This window comes from Ursus arctos, unplaced genomic scaffold (genome assembly GCF_023065955.2).
Source record: "Ursus arctos isolate Adak ecotype North America unplaced genomic scaffold, UrsArc2.0 scaffold_3, whole genome shotgun sequence".
NCBI classification, from domain to species: Eukaryota; Metazoa; Chordata; class Mammalia; order Carnivora; family Ursidae; genus Ursus; species Ursus arctos.
In genome coordinates, this window is record NW_026622985.1 from 89163827 (window position 1) to 89189396 (window position 25570).

At 36.7% G+C, this 25570-nt stretch overlaps 1 protein-coding gene across 4 annotated transcripts in view; it reads right to left on the minus strand.

Annotated features, from left to right (window-relative positions):
• The window catches only part of BRAF (B-Raf proto-oncogene, serine/threonine kinase), a 168820-nt gene that overhangs the window by 72806 nt on the left and 70444 nt on the right, over positions 1–25570 (minus strand). For all 4 annotated transcript variants that reach the window (XM_044388764.3, XM_057304059.1, XM_026512282.4 and 1 more), the window contains exon 3: positions 16770–17033. In XM_044388764.3, coding sequence (XP_044244699.2) covers positions 16770–17033 — 264 coding nt within the window. The remainder of the gene's footprint in view (positions 1–16769; positions 17034–25570) is intronic.

Genomic DNA, 25570 nt, shown 5'->3' on the forward strand with positions numbered 1-25570 from the left:
TCCAGTTCTGTGAAAAATGTTGTTGGTATTTTGATAGGGATTGCATGCAATTTGTAGATTGCTTTGGGTAGTATGGACATCTTAACATTAGTCTTTCCAATCTATAAGCATGGAATATCCTTCCATTTGTTAGTGTTGTCTTTGATTTTTTTCATCAATGTTTATTATAGTTTTCAAAGTATGGGTCTTTCATCTCTTTGGTTAAGTTTATTCCTAGGTATTTTATTATTTTTGGTGTAATTGTAAATGGAATTGTTTTCTTAATTTCTCTATTTCATTACCAACATATGGAAATGCTACTGACTTCTGGGTATTAATTCTGTATACTGCAACTATACTGAAATCATTTATTACTTCTGATAAGTTTTTTTTTTTTAATGGAGTCTTTGGGGTTTTCTATGTATAGTATCATGTCATCTGCAAATAGACAGCTGACCTTCTTCCTTACCAATATGGATGCCCCATTTATTTTTCTTGTCTGATCACTGTGGATAGGACTTCCAGTACTATGTTGAATAAAAGTGGTGAGAGTGGACATCCTTGATTTGTTCCTGATCTTAGGGTGAAAGCTCTCACTTTTTCACCATTGACAATGATGTTAGCTGTGAGTTTTTCATTATCTTCCCTCAAACCCACTTTTTGAGAGTTTTTATCCCAAACAAATGCTGAATTTTGTCAAATGCTTTTTCTGCATCTATTCAGATAATCATATGATTTCTATCCTTCACTTTGCTGATGTGGTATATCATGTTGATTATCTGTGAATAATGAGCCACCCTTGCATCTCTGGAGTAAATTGAACACGGTTGTGGCGAATGATCCTTTTAATGTATTGCTGAAAATACTTCGCTCATATTTTCTTGCAGATTTAAAGCAAAATCAGTGTAATCCTTTAATCACACTGATGGTCCTTAAAAGATGTCTTACTGATCCTACACATAGTAGGAATAAAATACTTATGTTAATGTGTATAATTGGTATTTGCTGGTTACTTGCCTAATATCCCTGTTTCTTCTGGGAGCCTGCCCTTCATTAAAAATCCGCATGACACTAGTAAGGGTTTTAATCAAGGATCACTACTTTTCTGGCTACACGTGACATAAGCTGGTAAATCCGTTTCCCATATCCTTGGCAAAAGCAACTGATCCAGGGATAGACATATGACCCGAACAGTACCAGAGTTTGTCCCTAAATTGACTGAGGCATACTGGTTAAGAATGTTTCTCCTTTTGGGGCGCCTGAGTGGCACAGCGGTTAAGCGTCTGCCTTCGGCTCAGGGCATGATCCTGGCGTTATGGGATCGAGCCCCACATCAGGCTCCTCTGCTATGAGCCTGCTTCTTCCTCTCCCACTGCCCCTGCTTGTGTTCCCTCTCTCGCTGGCTGTCTCTATCTCTGTCAAATAAATAAATAAAATCTTTAAAAAAAAAAAAAAGAATGTTTCTCTTTTGACTATCGTTATAGTGTGCCAACAGGATAGAAATCTGGAGCTGTTTGTGGCCACCTTCCCCACTACATTGAGAAAATCTAGTTACAGAATGAAGCTAACCTAGGGAGAAGCACAGATAACATCAGGAGTGTGAAGAGGCACTGGAAAGAGAGATAAAAATAATTTTTCTGTATACGTGAAATTCCTCCATCCTGGTCTTTGCCACACATGTCCCATCCTTCCAGGTGAATCTGAATAACTTATAATTGAAAAAGAACTGACGAACACAGTGTGCACTAAAATGAGGCAGTGGGAATTCAGGTTGGTCAGTTTTTAAGGAGGAAGGGGAGTGGAGACAGAGGCGATGTGTAACAATAAAATTCAAGGTTCCACTTTTAAATCATTGAAGTACTTAGCAAAACATAAGTTTCCAAAGAAATTAAAAATCTTTGGGCTACAGGGGAAAAAACAGTGTAAAGGTGAATATAAGACTGGATTTAAACAGTACACTGAAGAAGGAACAATTCAGAAATCCACATTAGGACCTACGATTAGAAAAAAGAGGAGACAGATTTTAGCTCAATATAACCATTCAAACTATCCAGCAAGAGAAATGTTGGAGAAGACATGAGGGAATAGCCTCATCACTGGAAGTATTCAAGAGCCTGGACTGGTACATTGATCCTCTTTATTTGTGGATTCCATATATGCAAATTTCTCTCCTCACTAAAATTTTTTGTATCCTCAAAATCAGTATGTGCAGTGCTTATACAGACATGTGCAGAGCAGTGAAAAATTTTGAGTTGCCCAATGCCCACCTTCCCATCTAAGGATGAACAAGGTGTTACCCTGCCTGCCTGTTCTCACTGTCATACTGTAAACAAGTGCCCTATGCCAGGAGGTTTTTAGGCTAATGGACCCTAGCCAGCTGTGAAGAAATAAATAACCTTGGGGCCAATATCAAAAGACATTTTGGATCATTTACATAATAGTAACTCTTTATTTCCCTTAGAAGCAATGTCCAATATTCATTAATTCAGTGTTTCCGGTGAATTTATAGAACGTAACTACTGCAAATAATAATAACTGGCTGTACCTTCCAGAAATAATGAACAGAGGGAAAGTTCACTTTTACTCCCTGCTACTCATACTCTGTATATTTTATGCAAAAACTTCTTGATTAGCAACCCTCTCATTAGTTTTAAACCCTATCCCACGTCACCAGAGGAATCATTCTAAAGAAGGTATTCTTAACTTTGGGGTGTGTGTGTGTGTCAAAAACTTCTGAGAATCTGGAGTGCCTGGGTGGCTCAGTTGGTTAAGCTTCTGACTCTTGACTTCACCTCAGGTCATGATCTCAGGGTCATGAGACTGAGCCCTGAATGTTGGGCTCCATGCTGGGCATAGAGCCTGCTGCTTAGAGTCTCTCTCTCCCTCTGCCTGTCCCCTGCCTCTTAAAAAAAAAAAAAAAAAAAAAAAAAAAGTCTTCTGAGAATCTGATGAAAGTCTTAGATGCTCTCTCTGAAACATAAAATTTCAGAGGGTTCACAGAACCCGAAGCTCATGTATCAACTGTTGAGAAGCCCACTGAACTGAGATTTAGAACTCCATTCCAAAATGTAATTTTATATTTCATTAGTCTGTGCAAATTTTTCATTACTTACAGGGCAAAATTCAAATTCTCCTCAAAATTTTCCAGTTCCTTATAGAGAAAATTTAAAATTCTATAACATGGCATTTAAGGTCATGAATGAACTGTGGCTATCTACTACACCCCTCAGTTCCTTTGGTAATTTCCCTCATGCACTCCTGTCATGTGTCTTCCAGTATAGGTATGCTCCTTTATGCTTAATTCCAAAGTGTATGTATATTTCATCAGCAGACAAAAATATGGCTTTCCACACTTATCAGTAAGGGAAAGTCATCAGTCAGCCCTTCATTCCACTACTGTAGGTTGATTTTTTTTAACTATTTGCTCTTTCATTGATAGTGCCAGTTCAACAGACCGACAGACCAATGGAACAGACCAAAATAAACTCTAATATATAAAGGAAATTAGAATAAAATAAAGGCAGCATCTGAAATAGAGTAAAGATGTCCATGTTGAGACAATTGGAACTAATCAAGAAAAAAGGTTCATCCATACTTCATACTATATACTAGGGTAAACTCCAAAGAATCAAAGATTTAAATGTGAAAGATGGAAGGAAGGAGCAAACCATAAAAGTACTGGAAGAAAACATGGCAAAATCCCTTATAACCTCAAGTTAAGAAGGCCTTTATAATTATGATGCAAAATCTGCCATAAAAGAAAAAAATGTTAAGTTCAACTACATAAAACTAAGAACCTTTTTACATGGCAAAACAAACTATAAGCAGTCTAAAGACAAATACAAACCGTGAGAAATACATTTGTAACTTAAAAGCAAAGTGATAAGATGAAAGCAAACTGATAAAAACTCTCTGTAACTCATTTAACATGCATGTAATCTTCCTACTATACAAAGAGCTGGAAATTTGAGATTAAGACCAATGACGCAATAAAAAAAATGGGCACAGGATGTGAAAGACAGTTTACACAAACAGAAACAGAAATGGAGTTCAAACGTGAAAAGGTGGTCAACCTCATTAGGAGCAAAGCAAACTCAAACTTGCCAAAATATTTTTCATTTATCAGACTGGCAAAAATCCAAAAGTTTGACAACATGTTCTGCCGATTAGGCTATGGGAAAGAGGCATCTCATACATTGCTGGTGGCAGTACAAAATTAAGCAAGACCTACGAAGCAAAATTTCGAAGTATCTATCAGAATTACACATATAAATTTCCTTTTGATCCAGGCAAGCATACTTTTGGTATAACTACAGTATTCCGGTAAACTACAGTGTATCTATACATTGAAATCTATAGCTATAAAAAGAGTATTTAGAAGTTCTCTATATATGGAAATGGAACATTTCCAGGGTGGTCTACATAAACATTAAAATACAGAATGATATATATACGGTATGATGGCTTGCGTACACAAAGAGGAGTGGGGAAAATAAGAAAAAAAATATTTTTATATTTGCTTGTAGCTACATTAAAAAAGCCAACCAGAAAATACACCCAACACACCCCAAAGGAAAATAGTGACCTAAAAGGTTCAGGGGAACCTGGATGTACAAAATACAGAAACAGGGTGGAAACAAGATTTCTTTATATAAATACCACACGAAAGAATTACCTGTTTGAGAAGAAAAGGAGAGGAAAGGTTTGTTTCATATTTAAAGTTTGAAAAGACTGAAAAGATACTTCAAAAGAACCAGGTTTATGCATCTTCTCTGAATTTCAAAATTAAATATCCTTGATTAGGCTACCAAAGCAGGAACAATTTTTCTCTTTAAAAATTTTTAAAATAAGCATCCTATCTTAATAAAGAGCTAGAGTCAATGTAACTGCCTGAGTATTTTTGCAAAGGATAACTTAGACCAAAACAAAATGTATTAGTCTAAACTTTTGCATATCAGTTTTTAAAGTGAATATAAACCATCTTTTATCGGTGGGTTCATGAAGGCTCACTAAACTACTCTACTTTTTTTTTTTAATTTTTTTTTTTAAGATTTTATTTATTTATTTGACAGAGATAGAGACAGCCAGCGAGAGAGGGAACACAAGCAGGCGGAGTAGGAGAGGAAGAAGCAGGCTCATAGCAGAGGAGCCTGATGTGGGGCTCGATCCCATAACGCCGGGATCACGCCCTGAGCCGAAGGCAGACGCTTAACCGCTGTGCCACCCAGGAGCCCCTACACTACTCTACTTTTATATATGCTTAAATTTTTCCATAATAAATGGTTTTCTTAAAATTTAAAGACCTTCTTAAAGGAGTGGCCATCAAAATTCAGGTGGCCATCAAAATTACTACGTATTATCTGAGCCAGTAGATTAATTTGGTAGTTTAAATTCTCTGCAATGCAGACTTTACTGTATACTTCAAGTAAACTTCATGATACTCTGAAATCTCCTTGTATAAAATGGCACAAAATATAGATGCCAATATATGGGTTTTGAACATAAATCTAAATTTATAGTTTCCTGATTTTATGATAATTTATCCTGATGTGAAGGCCTTTTTCAGGACTGTTATACCGATTAGGTTTGCAAGGAAAAACCTTATATAATCTCCTCACAACATGGTCTTATTAAAGTAAAAAGAGGCTGACTATATGACAAAAATTTCATAATATAAAAGCAATTTATTTAAAAAAATTATTTTTTTATTTGAGTGAGAGAGACAGAAAGAAAGCATGACAGGGGGAAGGGTCAGAGGGAGAAGCAGACTCCCAGCTAAGCAGGGAGCCCAATGTGGGACTCCATCCCAGGACTCCAGGATCATGACCTAAGCCAAAGGCAGACGCGTAACCGACTGAGCCACCCAGGCGCCTGATGTACAAGCAATTTTAGAATTACGTATGTCTTTTGGTCAAGATAGACAGATATATAGATATAGATAAAGGTATTTTTTAAAGTAGGCTCTGAGCCCAGTGTGGAACCCAACTCTGGGCTTAAACTCATGACCCTGAGATCAAGACCTGAACTGAGATCATGAGTCAGACTTAACCGACTGACGCATCCAGGCACCTTGGTCAAATTGTATTTAACAGACAAAGAACCAGTGGTCACAGGACTTATAAAGGTGCTAAGTCTTTACTGGTAAAATGCTGTAAAATCAAATCAAATCAAAGATCAAAACTGAAGTTAATAAGTTACCTCGTTAATTAGTACTGCACGGGGGAAAACTTATTTAGTAACAGAAAAAGAAGTCCTTTCACTGTTGGTGAAAGTTAATAGAATCTACCAGGATTCGAGAATGTCCTGGATTCCACAACTATATATATAAAATCAAACACAGTATTTTAAATATCAACATAAGCTAATACTGCTTTCTACAGTATTTTACCATTATAAAGTAGCTATGAGAGGATATGAGTGCATTTTTACAAACTGTATACCACTATGTAATGGGTACTATTATCCTTTCTGTCTACAAAGAAATGGAACATATCACCCTCTAGATCTTTGGTTTCTGCTTTGCTTTTGCTAAAAATAAAGGGGAAAGAAGGGCATTCTTTGGGGTTCTACCATTTACTCTTATCTAATGATGTCCCTTGTCTCAATCTATTTCATTAAAACTTATTTGTGCTATTAGGAGAGTTAAAGTTTTGTTGTTGTTGTTGTTTTTCATTTTTCTTAACATATTTTTATGTGTTCTTCACGTTTTTCCCCAAACTGGCTAAAACAAGAACAGAGCTTTTCCTTACCCCTTCCATTCCACAAACATTTCCACTTTAATTACAGCATAAAGAAGGAATGCTTTTGAAGCATCCAATATTGCCCTGTCTGTTCCCACTGCCCTTCCTTTCATTTATTTTACATATTCAGGATTACTACCAATTAACAGGTATTTGTTTACAAATCTCTGGCTATAGTAAATCTAGAGACTCATTCCTTCAAAAATACTTAGAGAACACCTACTGTTAGTCACTGATACGCTGCTCTCAGAACTTTCATTCCACAGATGCTAAAATTAACTTAGTAGTTTTAGATATTTTTTCAGATTCCTGTTCTTTCACAACCTTTGAATCAAATCTGCCTATCCTATGCCCCAGGAATCCACTTCCAGTTTTACAATTTAGAAATACCCTATCACTTGTATATGAAGAATCCTGTAAAAGACGTTCATATTTTAGGTTGTTAGTTAATAACAAAAAAACTAAACATAATCTACATGTCCATAAGTAGCCAAATGGATAAAGTGTGGTATATTCAGAAGTTGGAATTCCCCACAGTAGTTGAATTAGAAGAAAAAGACCTATATGTATCAACGTATACATATGTATACCTTGAAATTATAATTTTGTATAAAAAAGACAAGATGCTGAACATTACATATAATATACTACCGTAAATTTTATTTTATTTTTTAAAGATTTTATTTATTTGTCAGAGAGAGAGACAGAGCACAAGCAGGGGTAGCGGTAGGCAGAGGGAGAGGGAGAAGCAGGCTCCCTGCAACAGGCTTCCTGCTGAGCAGGGAGCCCAATGCAGGACTCGATCCCAGGACCCCTGGATCATGACCTGAGCTGAAGGCAGATGCTTAACTGACTGAGCCACCCAGACATCTCTAGTATCATACTACTATAAATTTTAAAAATACTCATAGATACATATATTTAGTAAAGTATGAAATTTTGGAATTAATGTACCCGCATTTATCAGAATGGCTGCTTCTTGGGAAACATGGTGGGACAGTGGATGTTTAGGAGGGGAATGGGACTGGTAAGGGGAACCACATTTGCGTATGTGTGTGCAGTATGAAGGAAATATAACAAACACTCCTATTTGTTCAATGGAGGGTGACTAAACACAGATTTTAATATATTGTCCTTTATACTTTTCCATATAAATATATTTTCTAAATAAAAAATTAAAAAAACCCCCTACGAATATTCTTTTCTAAATGCTAAATTGGTAACCAAAGTCACTAATTTTTAAGTAAGACCTTGCTTTGAAAAACGATGCACAATTTTTAAGCATGTTTTTCTGTTTAGTACTGGTTTACAGTCATGAAAGAAAACTTCTGTGAGCTAGCTACTATCACATTCCTAGTATTACAATACTCTCATTTAGTCTACCTTACTTTTACTTTCTAATCTCAGGCTTACTTGTCTTCTATAGTTCTCTTTTCAGAGCCGAAATGCATTCAGTTTTATTCCTATAATCTCCATTTCTCTTTCTCCTTCTAAAATATATATAGTCTTAGAATGTGTACCTTTTGCTATCTCTAGAAGAAATAACCCTGGCTATTTTCTCTTTTTTTTAATCCAATTTCTATTATTAGAGCATTGCTCATCAGCTCTTATAATTATTCTTTTCTCAGACCTAATTTTGTCTCTGCATGCCATGTAAAATTATTTATAAAAGGAAATTTTCTCTCCAAAAAAGATATATGAAAGCACAGCCTAATATCATTAGCCATCAGGAAAATGCAAATCAAAACCACAATGATGGGGCGCCTGGGTGGCTGAGTCGTTAAGCGTCTGCTTTCAGCTCAGGGCGTGATCCCAGGCTCCTGGGATCAAGCCCGGCATCAGGCTCCCTGCTCCACTGGGAGCCTACTTCTTCCTCTCCCACTCCCCCTGCTTGTGTTCCCTCTCTCTCTGGCTGTCTCTCTCTCTGTCAAATAAATAAAATCTTAAAAAAACAAAAACAAAAACAAACCACAATGAGACACCACTTCACACACACTAGAACAGCTATGAATCAAAAAGACAATAAATGTGGTGGTGAGGAGATGGAGAAACTAAAACCCTCATACAGTACTGGTGAGAAAGCAAGATGCTACACCTGTTTTGGAATACATTCTGGCTGTTCCTAAAAAGATTACTATAGACATATACCCAGCAAAAATGAAAACATATGTCCACACAAAAACTTGTACATGAATGTTCATAGCAACATTATTCACAATAGCCACAATATCCATCTCAGGATGGATAAATAAAATCGGGTATATACAAAAATAGATTATCATTCAACCATAAAAAGGCATGAAGACTGAATCACATTAAAACATGAACAAACACTGGAAACATGCTAAGTAAAAGAAGCCAGTCACAAAGACCACACATTCCAAATGGAATGTCCAGAACAGGCAAATCTATAGAGATAAAAGTAAGTAAGTAGTTGCCTAGGGCTGGGAAGATTGAGGAGAAATGGTCTAAGTGACTACTAATGCATATAGGGTTTCTTTTCTGGAGTGCTGGAAAAGTTCTTAAATTGATTGTGGTGACATTTGTGTAACTCTGTGAATAAACTAAAATCACTGGATTGTACCCTCCGAATGAGTAAATTGTAAAATATGTGAATTAAGTCTTAATCTATAAAAAAATGCTTTTAAATTATGAATTCCAAAAGCCAGGCTTAGGTCAAGCCATGTTTTAGGGTAACTGGGTGAGTCTAATACTTTCTTTGTTACCCTTTTGTTGTTGTATGATTTATGTATTGAGAAGTATACATGAATGAGGGTATCTCAGGCCTAAAATACTTTAAATTTTATTAGATCAATAATATCTTCTAAGTTTTAACATTCAGTGTTGGCCAGGGTCTCATGGTAAAAGTAAGTCCCATATACTATTGAGAGTGTATACTAGTGCCTACCTTATCCAATAATTATTTCTAGGTATCTAACATAAAAATATTCCCACAGTGTTTCAGGACACAGGTATTTAAATGTATATTACAGTATCACTTAACTATCCATCATGAAAAATGGCTAAGTAAGTTAGATATAATCACTCTAAACAATAATTTTAAACATAAGAAACAGCTCTGCATGAAACAGCTCTGTGGAAAAAAAGATTTAAGTATAATATAAAAGGTTAGTCTTTTTCTCCTGCCAGAGCATGACCCTCCACATTCCTTTTTTTTTTTTTTTAAAGATTTTATTTATTTGATAGAGATAGAGACAGCCAGCAAAAGAGGGAACACAAGCAGGGGGAACGGGAGAGGAAGAAGCAGGCTCATAGCGGAGAAGCCTGATGTGGGGCTCGATTCCAGAACGCTGGGATCACGCCCTGAGCCGAAGGCAGACGCTTAACCGCTGTGCCACCCAGGTGCCCCGACCCTCCACATTCTTAACACTTCTTTCTCTCCTTAAAGTCTATTTCATATAATACTTAGACAGCCCTATCAATTTTCTTTTGGTTACTAACAGCTCTTCATTTCATTTTTTTAAAAGTTTTATTTAAGTGATCTCTACATCCAACGTGGGGCTCGAATTCATAACCTTGAGATCAAGAGTCACACATGTTCTTCCAACTGAGCCAGCTAGGTGCCTCTCTTCATTCCTTTTTTTAAAAAACAGATTTGAGGTATAACTGACCTACAATAAACTACATTAAGTATATTGTCTGATACATTTTGACATTATGTATAAACCCATGAAATCATCACCACATTCAAGATAATTAATGTATCCCATTAAAGCTTCTCAAAGTTTCCTTGTACTCCTGTGTAATTCCTCCCTCCTGCCCCAGGACCAGGCAAATACTGATCAAAAGCTGTCACTATAGAACAGTTTGCATTTTCTAGAATTTTACATAAGTGTAAAATACATATTCATTTTTGTCTGGCTACTTTCACTTAGCATGATTATTCTGAGATTTATTTATGTTGTTGTGTCTATCAGTAGTGTATTCCTGTGTACCACATGGTATTCCATTTTATGGATATACCACAACTTGCTTAACCATCTGTTGATGAACATTTGGGGCTAAGAACAATTCTGTACAAATCTTTGTATGGACATATGCTTTATTTTCTCTTGGGTAAAACCTAGAAGTAGAATGGCCGGATCATATACTAGGTGTATGCTTAACTTTTTACAGAACTGCCAAACTTTTTTTTGAAATTGTGGTGGAATACATATAACAAAATTTAACACCTTAACCATTTTTAAGTGTACAGTTAGCTACGTTAAGTACATTCACATTGCTGTGTAACCAATCACCATGACTCTTTTCATTTTGAAAACTGAAACTCTAATACCATTAAAGAACAACTCCCCATCTCCCCCATCCCCGCCCCTTGCAACCACTATCCTATTTTCTGTTTCTATGAATTTGACTACTCTAGGTAACTCAGATAAGTGGAATAATACAGTACTTATCTTTTTGTGACTGACTCAAGATTCATCAATGCTGTACAATGTGTCAGAATTTCCTTTTTAGGGTTGAATAATATTCCATTGTATGCATATTTCACATTTTGTTTATTCATGCATCTGTTGATGGACACTTGGGTTGATTACACATTTTTCATTATTATGAGTAATGCTGCTATAAATATGGGTGCATAAATAATCTCTTTGAAACCCTTCCAATTCAACTGGGTATATATTCAGAAGCAGAACTGCAAGATAATATAATTCTAGTCTTAGTTTTTTGAGGAACCATCATACTGTTTTCCATAGTGGTCACACTATTTTACATTCCCATTAGCAGTGCACAATGGTTCCAATTTCTCTACATCCTTGCCAATGTGCTATTCATTTTTTCCTCTTTCCTCCCTTTCTTCTCCTTTTCTTTCTTGACAGCAGCTATGCTAATGGATGTGAGGTGGTAGCTCACGTGGCTTTGACCTGCATATTTCTAATGATCACTGTTGAGCATCTTTTCAAGTGTTCGTTAGCCATTTGTACATCTTCTTTGAAGAAATGTCTATTCAAGTCCTCTCCCCTTTTCTTAATTGGGTTGTTTAGGTTTTTTTTAATTTTTATTGAGTTGTATTAGTTTTTAAAAATACGTTCTGAATATTAACCCTTTATCATACACATGATTTGCAAATATTTTTTTAAAGTATACTTTTTAAAAAAATTTATGTCAGAGAGAGAGCACCAGCAGGGGGAGCAGCAGGCAGAGCAGGCAGAGGGAGAAGCAGACTCCCCACTGAGTAAGGAGGCCAACGCAGGACTCAATCCCAGGACCCTGAGATCACAACCTGAGCCAAAGGCAGACACTTAACTGACTGAGTCACCCAGGCGTCCTGATTGTGTTGAGTCACATAGTTTCTAATTATGATATAGTCCTATTTTTTTAATGTATGTTACCTGTGCTTTTGTTGTCATATCTAAGAAACTACTGCCAAATTTAGCATTGTGAGGCTTTTCTTCTACGTTTTATTCTAAAGGTTTTATAGTTTCAACCTTACATTTACGTCTTTGATCCATTTTGAGGGAATTTTGCATATAATGTAAAGTAAGGGTCCAACTTCATTGTTTTGCAAGTGCACATCCAGTTTTCCCAGCATCATTTGTTGAAGAGGCTGTCCTTTCCCCTACTGAGGGGTTGTGGTAACCTTGTCAAAGATCCTTTGACCATACATAAGAATTTATTTCTGGACTCTTTATTTCACTGATCTGTATGTCTCTATGTCTATGCCATTCTGTAGGTTTGTAGTAAGTTTTGAGATCAGGAAGTGTAAGACCCCCAACTTTGCTTTTTTCCAAGACTGCTGGCTTTTCAGGATTCCTTAAGCCACCACATTAAGTTTGGGATGGATTTTTCTATTTCTGCAAAAAACGCTGTTGGGATTTTAAAAGGAACTGTATTAAATAAAATTACCAAATTGTTTTACAAAGTGACTGTACCATTATACATTCCCACCAGCAGTGAATGCAAATTTCAGATATTCCACATTCTCGCCAACAGTTGGTACGGTCACTCTTTCATTTTAGCCATCCTGGTAGGTGTACAGTGTTATCTCGTGCCTTTCACTTGCATTTCCCCAGTGACTAATGATGAGCATCTTCGGTGTACTTATCTACTATCTACATATCTTCTATGGTGAAGTATCTGTTTAAATCTTTTGCCTATTTTTTGAGTTATTTGCTTTCTTATTATTGAGTTCTGAGAGCTCTTTGTATATTCTGGATACGTGTCCTTAATCAGGTGTATGTTTTGCAAAGACTAGTCTGTGGTTTGTCTTTTTATTTTCTTAACACTGTCTTTTGAAGAGCCTAAGTTTTGTTTGTTTTAAAGATTTTATTTATTTGACAGAGAGAGAGACAGCCAGAGAGAGAGGGAACACAAGCAGGGGGAGTGGGAAAGGAAGAAGCAGGCTCCCAGTGGAGGAGCCTGATGCGGAACTCGATCCCATAACGCTGGGATCACACCCTGAGCCAAAGGCAGATGCTTAACGACTGAGCCACCCAGGCGCCCCTGTTTGTTTGTTTTTTAGATTAAAAAAGAAAGTGTTCAATTTTGGCCTTTCTTATTACTGGTTACCACTCTTCATACTCCCAGCCCTGTGGCAGATAACCACCTTTTTTTTTTTTTTTTTTCATTCCTCCTGAATTCTTTTTTAATTAACGTATATTATTTGTTTCAGGGGTGCAGGTCTGTGATTCATCAGTCTTACACAAAGGAGCATAAGCTTTTAATTTCGATGAAGTCCAATATATGAATATGTTACTTTTCATTCCTTCCTCTGTATTCAACTTTCTTTCTAAATTAATTTTTGGTAGTTCCTTCAAGCAGAGCCTGGGAAAGGTAATTTCTCACCCAGAAAGGCCTTTATTGTACTTTCAAGTCATATTTTAGCTAAGCAACTTACAGGCATTTCTCAGCATTCTGAGTATACTAGTCTATTGTCTTCTGGCTTCTACAGCTGCAACAATGAAAATTTTTTTGATAATCTAATTGTGATTTTTTAAAGAGAATTTTTTTCCTGAATGGTTTAAAATACTATCCTTTCATTTTGTTATATCTAATAATTATGGATTGAAATTTATTTATACAACTTAGGGCCTTTGTTTGCCAAATCTTTAGACTTATGTCTTTCACAGATGATAGCCATCATTTCTTTGAATTTTGCTCTACTCCTTTATTTCTTTCTTTTTTTTTTTTTTTTTAAAGATTTTATTTATTTATGTGACAGAGAGACAGCCAGCGAGAGAGGGAACACAGCAGGGGGAGTGGGAGAGGAAGAAGCAGGCTCATAGCGGAGGAGCCCGATGTGGGACTCGATCCCGGTACGCCGGGATCACGCCCTGAGCCGAAGGCAGACACTTTAACGACTGCGCTACCCAGGCGCCCCTCTACTCCTTTATTTCTATTCTCACTTTTTGGAACTCCTCTGAGGCATATAAGGAAAATGTTCACTCCATCTTTCATATCTCTTATCCTCTCTGTTAGGTTTTTTTTTTTTTTACTCTCTTTCCTTGCGTTCTACAGTTTACTAATTCTCCCTTTAAACTTTTTACCTCATCCACTTTGTTTTTTAAAATATTCTAATTTTTATTTAGCATTTCAATACTTCTTCCGTAATATGCTGTAATTACTTGACATACTGAGATTTTATTTAAAGTTACCTTGCTACTTCCTCAAACCAGTATCAACTTATATTCATTAGTTTTTTTCCCTAGTGACAACTGTTTCTTTTGAACTTTCTATTTTTCCTTTGGTCTAAGTTGTTTGAATTTTTCCAACTCTATTATGAAAAATTTCACAGAAAATTAGAAGGAACGATATAATTAACATCCAAATTCCCTCTATTTAGATTCTAAATTTTTTTCATGTTTATTTTCTCTAACATTTTGTTTTCCATCTTACCATTTGAAACAAAGTTCCAAAAGGATTGACTGAGATAGGAGTCAGAATAGTGGTTACTTTTGAAGGTGATCACTGAATTGGAGGGGGCATGGGAGATCCCTTCTCAAGCACTAGAAATGTTCTGTATCTTGATCTCTGTGGCAGTTACATATGTAAAAGGTCACTCAGCTGTCACTTGAGATTTGTATATTTTACTGTGTGTAAGTTTTATTTCAAAAAAGAGGGTGGAAAAAAGTTGTAAATGTCATGACAATTTATCCCTCAATACTGAAAAATGTATTTCTGAAGAATAAAGACATTCCCCTACATAATTACATTCCTGTTATCACACACAGGAAAATTAATAATTCCATAACAGCATATTTAATCGACATTCACCATTTCCCATCACAAAAATGCCTTTTATAGCTCTTCCCCAACCTAGTATCATGCACTGCATTTGTTTACATCTCTTTAGTCTGTTTAGAATAATCTTTTTTTTTTAAAGATTTTATTTATTTATTTATTTGACAGAGAGAGAGAGACAGCCAGTGAGAGAGGGAACACAAGCAGGGGGAGTGGGAGAGGAAGAAGCCGGCTCCCAGCAGAGGATCCTGATGTGGGGCTTGATCCCAGAACGCTGGGATCACGCCCTGAGCCGAAGGCAGACGCTTAACGACTGAGCCACCCAGGCGTCCCTAGTGTAGAAAAATCTTCATCTTTTTTGTCCTCTATGACACTGAGTCCAGGCCATCTGTCTTACAGAATGTCCAAATTCTGAATCTGTTTCTTCATAGCACTTCACTATTTCTTTTATCCCCTGTTTCTTGTAAAATGGAAGGTTCAGAAGCTTAACAACGCCATCATCTTTAGCAAGAATACTTCACAGATGGTGACAGTCATCCACTGAGTTTAACATTTCAGGATCACCTAGAAGTTCTATTTGGTTCCTTCTTAGAGTCCTGCTGTTTTTAATTCTTATTCTTAAGTCTTCTAATGCACTGATAAGCTCTTTCCTTGTGTATTTTATAACATGGGATTTTGTGCTTATCAGTGGACATTATCTATGTGGATTCCATGAGCCCTAGATAGGCCAAAGAGATTCTGCATTTGCTTCTGCCTAGTGCCTGACTGCTATTACCTCTCCAGGACCAGTTGTTCAGTTGAAAGTTCCTGGACAGCGCCCATAAGTATAAATATGAACCCCACACCATGATGAGGACAGGCCTACAATTAAGAATTCAAGGGAAACTTTAATATTTATCTGGACAGCTGGTGAAGACAGACAAATTTCATTGTTATTTATGTATGCTGAGTAGGTAGATTTTCTTCTAGTTCACCCTTCTGCTGAAGGTAAAGCTCTTCAAAGGCTCAGCTTTATGCAAGGATCTGAGTTCCAACTACCCTTTGTGACACTGGCTGAAGGCCTAGTCTTACATCCCCACACACTGACACGTACATCCCTTTGTTGCACAGGGTTGACAAACTGAGCTCACTGGAAGTCACTGCAGCACTTTTCCCATGAAAATCCAGCATTACTACTAATGCTGTGCGCAGGGGAAAAAAATTAAAACTACTTTGATTTCACTTGTATTTGGAAATGCAATGGTTTTTTATTAATTTCAAAAATAACCATATACACTTTTAAAAAGTAGTGATGTTACAGGTGCATTAAATCCAATACAGTACTTGTTGCATTTAAGGATTATAGACCACCTGTAAAATTGTGCAGATTTCCCTGCTTTAAATGTTACTTACAGAGTACTCTGTTCTAATGGTAATACTAATCATCAGCAAAAGTTATGTAGACAGAGAAAAAATATCAAGCACACTAAAAATCCAACATTTGATAGTAAGTCCAAACAGGGATTTCTCAAGAGCAAAGAACAAAGCTTACCTCACATATGTTAGACAACAAACAAGCTCAAGTCTTGAAATTCTTTTTGATTCTAAACTCGTATTTAGACTTGAGTGTGGTTCAAGTTTGGTAGATAGGTTAAAATGTTAAACTGGACACTAAACACAATTTATTCCAGTCAAGAGACACAGACAGTGGCACCAAATAATTATGTCTTTTTCACTCCTGTTTGAAATGGATGCTTCCATTTGCATGACCACGGAGTATGAAATGGTAACATATTTCAGTTTCAACAACTACTCTTTCCGAAAAACACAAAGAAAAAGCAATGATGATATTAAAAGTTGACTCACCACTGTCCTCTGTTTATTGGGCAGGAAGACTCTAACGATAGGTTTTTGTGGTGACTTGGGATTGCTCCTTGATATATCTGTGGGATTTTGAAAAACTGAAAGAGATGAAGGTAGCACTGAAAGGCTAGAAGAGGAAGAAGATGTAACGGTGTCCGTTGATGCAGAGCTAGAAACAGAAAAATCAGTTCCATTCCCCAGGGATTCCAATAACTGTTGTTCTCGCTGTTGGAGGGCATCTAGCTTGCTGGTGTATTCTTCATAGGCCTATAAAATAAAGCAGATTTACGTTGAATCTGGACTTTTTCCTGACAGTAACAAAAGGAAATAAGAAATTTAAGTCTGATTATAATCTCTTTAAAATCTAGCTAACAGGGTTTTAAGTTAGAAGTTACAAAATAAATGCTAAAAGTACTGTAAATTAATACTTCTACTTTTAAATTGATAAATCTTTTGTGATAAGATACTACACTACATTGAGAAACTGACAAAAACATAAATGTCTAGAACAGCCATGAATGTTAATCTAAAAATGCAGTATTTACAATGTTCTGGTCATATTGCAATTTACCTTCCAAACCACATATCTAACATAAGAGAAAATACTATATACATCAAGGGTAAATACAATCTCTATTAAAAATTTTTTTTTTCCAGAAAACTTGTAGGCATATAAAGTTTTATACCTTTTCCCCCTCCAAAGAACAGAGAGAGAGGTTGAAAGGAGATGAGGTCTTAAAAGAGATTTGTCAAAAAATAAGACTCAAAAAAAAATCAGGTACAGTGTCAGATCTCACCATTACCACCAAAATCTCAATAGGACTTAAAAGATGTATAACTGCCACCTTCTTTCTGAAATAGCTATTAGTTAAAATACTTTATTCTCCTCACTTTGGGTCTCTGATGATCCCATCAAATACTGCTTAGAGAATAAAATTTTATCTGAAAAGGTTTACACCCTGCAGACAAGAAATTCTGGGGCCATTATCCATCAGGGTTTCTTTCTACAAGTTTCATTTGACTAAAGCTATAAAGTCAAATGACCACATAAGATCACATTCTAAAAGTAACAAGAATTTTGAAAACCGAGTGATATTGAAAGTAAGGAGATGGAATGAACTGGAATATATATGTCCATGGTTCTTTAAGGCAGTGGTAATCACTCTCCCCCACACCACAGTCCATCATTTCTGTCTACCACCATACATAGATGCAATAGCTACAAACATTTATAAAAGGCTACACGGGAGAATCAAAGATTTTAAAACGGCATTTCTAATCACTCAAAGAGTTCATTATTGGGCTGCAGAGAAGCAGGTGGATGTACTTTTATTTAGGTGCTGTACATGAGAAATAAACCAAAAACATTTTTGATACAAGGTGAGAATGAGGAAAGAAGGGGCCTTAAAATGTTAGCATTTAGATAGATGGAGCTAAGTGGGAAAAAGAGAGTACTGTGTACAGGAGAAATTCTGCCATAAAGTAAAGAGGTCAGAAATTTTGGGGCACCTGGATGGCTCAGTCGGATAAGTGTCCAACCTTGATTTTGGCTCAGGTCATGATCTCAGGGTCCTGTTATGGAGCCCTGTGTCAGGCTCCACACTCAGTATGTAGTCTGCTTGTCTCTCTCCCTCTGCTCCTCTCCCCCACCTCCTGCTCTCAAACAAACAAGTAAAATCATTAAAAAAAAAAAAAAAAGTAGGAAATTTTAAGGCATAGAGGGAAAACTACAGACCCGTATAGCTGAATGCCATTTAATATCTGAGACATAGCAAGGCATCGATATATGCTTGTGGAATTTAAATGAAAAACAGCAATGCAGGGAAGCAAATAATAAGACTGGAAAAATGGGTAAGGGGCCAGCTTGTAGAGAGTGTATATACCATGCTCTTAAGCCTGAACTTCATTCCACAAGCAAGGGAGTATTATCAAAGGTAGAGGGGAATGAAAGAGAAATTTTATTTCAAGAAAGACCACTGCACTTGCTATACGAGATCTTAAAATGTAATTCTGAAGGAAAAAAAGAAGAAAAATATTAAACTGAGCCACTGAGGTAAAGGGCCTAAAGTACATCAAAACGCCCTCTCCTTTAGCCTACTAGCTACCCTATCCTGATTCCAGAAATGTTTAATAGCATTTCAGGGCATTATAACCAAATTAATTCAAAATTTTCTAAGCTCTATTTTGATTTAGGTTTCAGTTCCAAGATCTAATTACTTAAGGACATCTCTTGCAATAGGATCCACTTTTTGACCATTTAAAATCAGTCAATTAAGGGGCACCTGGGTAGCTCAGTCAATGAAGCATCCACTCTTGATTTCCACTCAGGTCAAGGATTTCCACTCAGGATTCTCTCTCCCTCTCTCAAAAACAACAACAACAAAAAAAACAAACAGAAAAAAAAAAACCACACCCCACAAAAAACCAATCAGTCAATTAATATACAGTAAACATACATGTGCCTGGCACTGTTTGGGGCTCAAACTACAAAAATAAAGACTGACACAATTCCTACCCTTGGAAGAACGTACACATACAGTCTAAGAGATAAAAATTACCTCCTGCATAGATCAAATCTTATTTACTATCACCTGGACAAGTACATTTATTACACAAAGTTAGCCTTAGGAAAAGTAACACATGTAAACAATTCTCAGAGTGTTATTTATCAAAATGTTAGTCTTAATTTTTCAAAATATACTGTTCCCTCCATTGCGGATTACAAACTATTTCACTGCATTTATCAACAGCTCTTCCTTTTCTGAAGTACAAAAGCATTTACTTATTCCACCTCCCTCCATCCTCACAGCCACAATCTATCAAGGCACTTGTGCCTGGTGTGGCTCATTTCTTTCTTTCTTTCTTTCTTTTTTTTCTTTTTAAAAAGATTTTTACTTATTTATTTGACAGACAGAGAGACAGCCAGTGAGAGAGGGAATACAAGCAGGGGGAGTGGGAGAGGAAGAAGCAGGCTCCCAGGGGAGGAGACTGATGGAGGGCTGGATCCCAAAATGCAGGGATCACACCCTGAGCTGAAGGCAGACACTTAACTACTGAGCCACCCAGGTGCCCCTGCCTGGCTCACTTCTTCCCATTATTTTTGCTGTATTCAGTGTGGATTACTCTTTTAACATTCCCGCCTGAAGTTCTCTAAATCTCTTATCTCTAAACGTATTTATTTTGACTCTACCTTCCAGATCCACAAGTTCCAAATGATGACAAGATCTCAATTTGTAACTGCCCTTGTCCTTGAGCACACCTTCTTAAGTTTCCATCTAACTAGTTAATCTGTTCACGCGCAACATTAATCCCTTCAAGTTTCTTAGATTTGGGCCTTCATTGTCTTGACTCTCTGTCTAATTCTTATTCTTTTACCAACTTGCTTGTCAAATACAAATATTGAGTACATCCTATCATTCGATTACTCCACTCTTTCTCTCAGGTAACTACACACTGCTGAAGAAGATAATAGTAAGACAAAGCCAATTAGTTCCACCATCAATTCATGGAAATTAGTCCTTCACACTACTACCTGAAAATTTTTAGTTATTTTAATATCATATTATGTTTTTCACAATACTTAATCCAACCTTTTCTATGCTTCTTTGGTTCCTTACCTTCATCCCTCAATCTTTTTAATTCACTCAGAAAAAAGCATCAACTTCAAATTTACTCTAAAGATCAAAGCCATCAAATAAAAGCTTCCTCTTCTTTGTCTAAGCAATTCTCCACACCTTTCCCCATCCTTCTGTTCTCAATTTAGTGCTGGCACTGAGTGTTTAGGGCCTCAGGCCCTGCTACACTGTAATCCCCATTTTCTCTTATGTCTTCCAACCATTTCCTCTGTTTTCTTACCCAGCAAATGTGAACGCATGTCTTCCCACATAAATGCACACCTCAGCCACCACCACTGCCATTAACAAAATTCTTGTGGTTCTTCAAGATGTTGTAGATCTGATACTTTTCCAGAACGCAGCTTTCTGAAAACCCTATTCTTTCTCATCAAAATCCTACTTATTTTTTGAGACACCTGGGTGACTCAGCCAGTTAAGCGTCAGACTCCTGGTTTTGGCTCAGGTCATGGTCTCATGGGTATTGGGATTGAGTCCCATGTCAGGCTCTGCGCTCATCAGGGAATCTGCTTGAAGATTCTCTCCCTCTGCCCCTCCTCCCACTTGCACTCTCCTGCGAGCTCTCTCTCAAATAAATAAATCTTAAAAAAAAAAATCCTACTTATTTTTCAAAGTTCAATTCAAAGCTCTGCTTGATAAAACCCAAGAGGTATTGTCTTCACCTCCTTTAGAGTATTATCACGTTCTTCTTTATATGTCTCTTTCTTTCTCATTTATGAAAAAATTTTGTGAGGATTAAATGAGATAATACAAGTAAAAGAAGTTATTACAGAGACTACCATATAGCAAAAGCCCCAAAAAATTCTTATTAGTAATAATAAGTAGTATGAGTAATTCTTATGTTTATTACTGTTATCACTCTATTACTTAGCTGAGTTCTTAACATGATTACTAAATTACAAGCTAGCTGAAGGCAAACATCATGTCAGATGTTTCTGAATTAAATAAAAGAGTACAGGGGCACCTGGGTGGCCCAGTGGTTTAACCGTCAGACTCTTGATTTCGGCTCAGGTCATGATCTCAGGGTTGTGAGACTGAGCCCTGCGTCGGGCTCCATGCTCGGTGTGGAGACTACTTAAGATTCTCTCTCCCTCTCCCTCTATCCCTCACATTCAACCCCACTCGTGCTCTCTCTCTAAGAAAAATAATAATAAAATTAAATAAATAAAAGAATACAAGAACACTTAATATCGTTAGGATAACAATATCCCCCTAAACTGACCTACAGATTCACTGCAATCCTTATCAAAATCCCAGTGGCTTTTTTGCAGAAATGGACAAGCTGATCTTAAAATTCTTAGGGAAGTGCAAGGTACTCAGAATACCCAAAATAATCTTGAAAAAGAACAAAGTTGGAGGATTCACATTTTTCATTTCAAAAGTTACCATAAAACTACAGTAATGAAGACATGGATATTGGAATAAGGATACATGTGCAGAACAACACAATAGAACTGAGAGTCAAGAAAAAAAGCCTTACATTTATGGCTAACTGATTTTCGACAATAGTGCTGGTACCACTGAATATCTACATGCAGAAGAATGAAGTTGGACTACTACCTAACATTATATTAAAAAATTAACTCAAAATGGATCGATCACACACCTAAAATTACCAGCTAAAACTACAAAGCTCTTAGAAGAAAACATAGGAGTAAATCATCATGACACCAGATTAGGCAATAATTTCCTAGATATGACACACTAAAAGCACAGTAACCAAATAAAAAACAGACAAACTACACTTCTCGAAATTAATACTTTTGTACTTCAAAAGCCACTACCAAAAGAATGAAAATAAATCCCGTAGAACAGGAGAAAATATTTATAAACCGTATCAGGTAAAGATCTATTATCCAGAATATACAAAGAACTCTCACAACTCAAAAATAACCCAGTTTAAAAAGTGGGCAAAAAATATGAACTGATATTTTCCCCAAGAACATACACAAACAGCTAACAAGCACATGAAAAAGATGCTTAAAAGGACTGCTGGGTGGCTCAGTTGGTTAAGCAACTGCCTTCGGCTCAGGTCATGATCCCAGGGTCCTGGGATAGAGCCCTGCATCTGGCTCCCTGCTCAGCAGGAAGTCTGCTTCTTCCTCTGCCTGCTGCTTCCCCTGCTTGTGCGTTTTCTCTCTCCCTCTTTTTTTTTTTTTTTAAGATTTTATTTATTTATTCAACAGAGATAGAGACAGCCAGCGAGAGAGGGAACACAAGCAGGGGGAGTGGGAGAGGAAGAAGCAGGCTCATAGCGGAGGAGCCCGATGTGGGGCTCGATCCCAGATCACCGGGATCACGCCCTGAGCCGAAGGCAGACGCCCAACCGCTGTGCCACCCAGGCGCCCCTCTCTCTCTCTCTCTTTCTCTCTCTCTCGCTCTCTCTCTCTGGGAAATAAATAAAATCTTTTAAAAAAAATGCTTAACATCTTTAGTCATCAGGGATCTAACCGGTTGCAAACCAAAACCACAATGGGACACCGATTCACAACTACCAGCATGACTATTCAAAAAACAAACAAACAAAAAATGAAACAGAAAATAAGTACTGGTACTGATGTGGAGAAAGTGAAACCCTCATACACTGCTGGTGGGAATGTAAAATGAAGCAGCCACTTTGGAATACAGTCTGGTAGTTCCTCAAAAAGTTAAAACATCGAGTTACCACAGGACACAGCAATTCCATCCCTAGGCATATGACCAAGACAACTGAAAACATATGTTACATAAAAACTTATATGTGAATGTTCATAATAGCTTTACTCATGACAGCCAAAAAGAAGAAACCCAAATGTCCAACAATTGATAAATGGATAAACAAAATCTGTGTATCCATATGATGGAATAAAAAGGAATGAATGCTACACTGAATGCTACATGCTACAACATGGATGAATTTTGAAAACATTACGCTAAGTGAAAGCAGCCTGTCACAAAATGCTACATTATGTGTGATCCCATTACATGAAGTATCCAAAAAGGCAAGACTATAGAAATACAAAGCAGATTAGTGGTTGCCAGGGGCTGAAGGGAATGACTACTTATGGGTCAAGGTTTCTTTTTGGGGTGAAGAAAAAACTTTGGAATTAGTGATGGACTTGGTGATGATTGCACAACTTTGTGCATATACTAAGAAACCACTGAGTGGTACACTTTAAAATAAAAAAGTGAATCTTACATTATGCGAATCATTTCTCAACTAAAAACGGGAGGAAAACTATGGATCTACTTTAAACAAATGGGAAAAAGCAGTGAAATAAAATTTTTCTTTTAAAGCTTTTATTTGAGAGAGAGAGAGATGTCACAAGCAGGGGAAGCAGCAGAGGGAGAGAGAAGCAGACTCCCCGCTGAGCAGGAAGCTGGAGGCGGGACTCAATCCCAGGGCTCTGGGATCATGACCGGAGCAGAAGGCAGATGCTTAACAAACTGAGCCACCCAGGCACCCTAAAATTTTTTTTATCATTATTTCATTAAATTTATTCTTACTAAACTTCATCTCACAAGATACAATGAAATCTTACAAACTAACCAAAAATGATATTTAATGAACCGCTCTGCATTCCATGGGAAGCACCTTGCTTCCAATATTTTTGTTTTAATACAATTTCTCTGCATTATCCTGGATTCTACATAGATTAAAGATCAAAAAGGTTGTTAGCATCATAATAATGATACAGCAGTTAAGAGCAGAATCTGAATTAAGAATGTCTAGATTCAAAGTTTGGCTATACCATTTACTAACTGTGTAGCCTTAACCATGTTAAACTTCTCTGTGCCTGAGTTCCTCCATCTTTATAAAATGAAAATGAGAATAGGAAGTATAACTCATAGGGTAGGTTGAGGATTAAATGACCTACTATATGCTTGGAACCGTGTCTGGTACATAGCAAGTAGTCAGTAAATGTTAGGTGCTACTATTAACATCTATCTGTCTGCAGGGAACCCTAGCATATATGTAAATTCTGTGGTAGCTAGGACTCAGTGTGTAACACTAGATAAGTAGGGTGATTTCAAAAACACCATTCCTTCACTTCTGGAATCCAATATATATCAGGTCCAAAAAGAAGAATCTACTACTAGAAGAGCATCCAGCATTATATCTTACACACAGAAGGCTTTCAAATACTTTGCTGGATGAGTGAAGAGAGAAAAATGGGAGAAAAAGAAAAAATTCTGGGAAATGACTTATCTTTTCTTCCTCTGGATGATGATTTAAAAGAGGAACCAAAGATTAAAAAGATTAAAAAGAAATACGAATGGCCAATAAGCACACAAAAAAATGCTCAACATCATTAGTCATCAGGGCAATGCAAATCAAAACCATGAGATACCACTTCACACTCACTAGGATGGCCATTACAAACACACATACACCGAAGGTAAGTGTTGGCAAGGACGTGGAGTAATAGGAGCTCCTGTGTATTGCTAACAGGAATGCAAAAGGCAGCTACTGTGGAGAAGAGTACGGCAATTCTTTAAAAAATTAAATATAGAATTACCACATGATTCAGTAATTCCACTTCTGGGTATATAGTCAGAAGGAGTAAAATAAGCATTACTCCTGATAACAAAAAGGTAGAAATGAACAACCATTTATGGTATCCATTGATAGATGAATCAATAAACAAAATGTGCAATATTATTTAGCCTTAATTTGCAAAGAAATTTTAACCCATGCTACAACACAGATGGACTTTGAAGACATTATGCTAAATGAAATAAGCTAGTCACAAAAGGACAAATACTTTACAATTCCATTTATTTTATTTGAGTAGTCAAATTCATAAAGAAACCAGAATGGTGGGTCTCAGTGGATAACCACGAGACTTGGTTTTTCACTGAAGGGCCTTCACATATCAGTACCCGAAGGTCTTTTCCCTGGGCCTCGTCAACTTTCCCCAGGGAAAATACTGTTATCTCCAGGCAGGCTTGTCTTCATAGTATATCAAGTGGTGTAAGTTCCATGTTTATTGTCTGTAATTCCATTCCCTGATAAAAACACAAGCTGCTTGAAGTTTGTTTGTTTGTTTTTGCTATATCCCCAGAGCCTAAAAGCATAAATATAAACGGGCACTTAATAAATATCTGCTGAATGAATGAATCAAAAATTTATGGAGCACTCAATACGTGTCAAGAATGATGCTATTTCATAATTATAAACTTAACGAAACC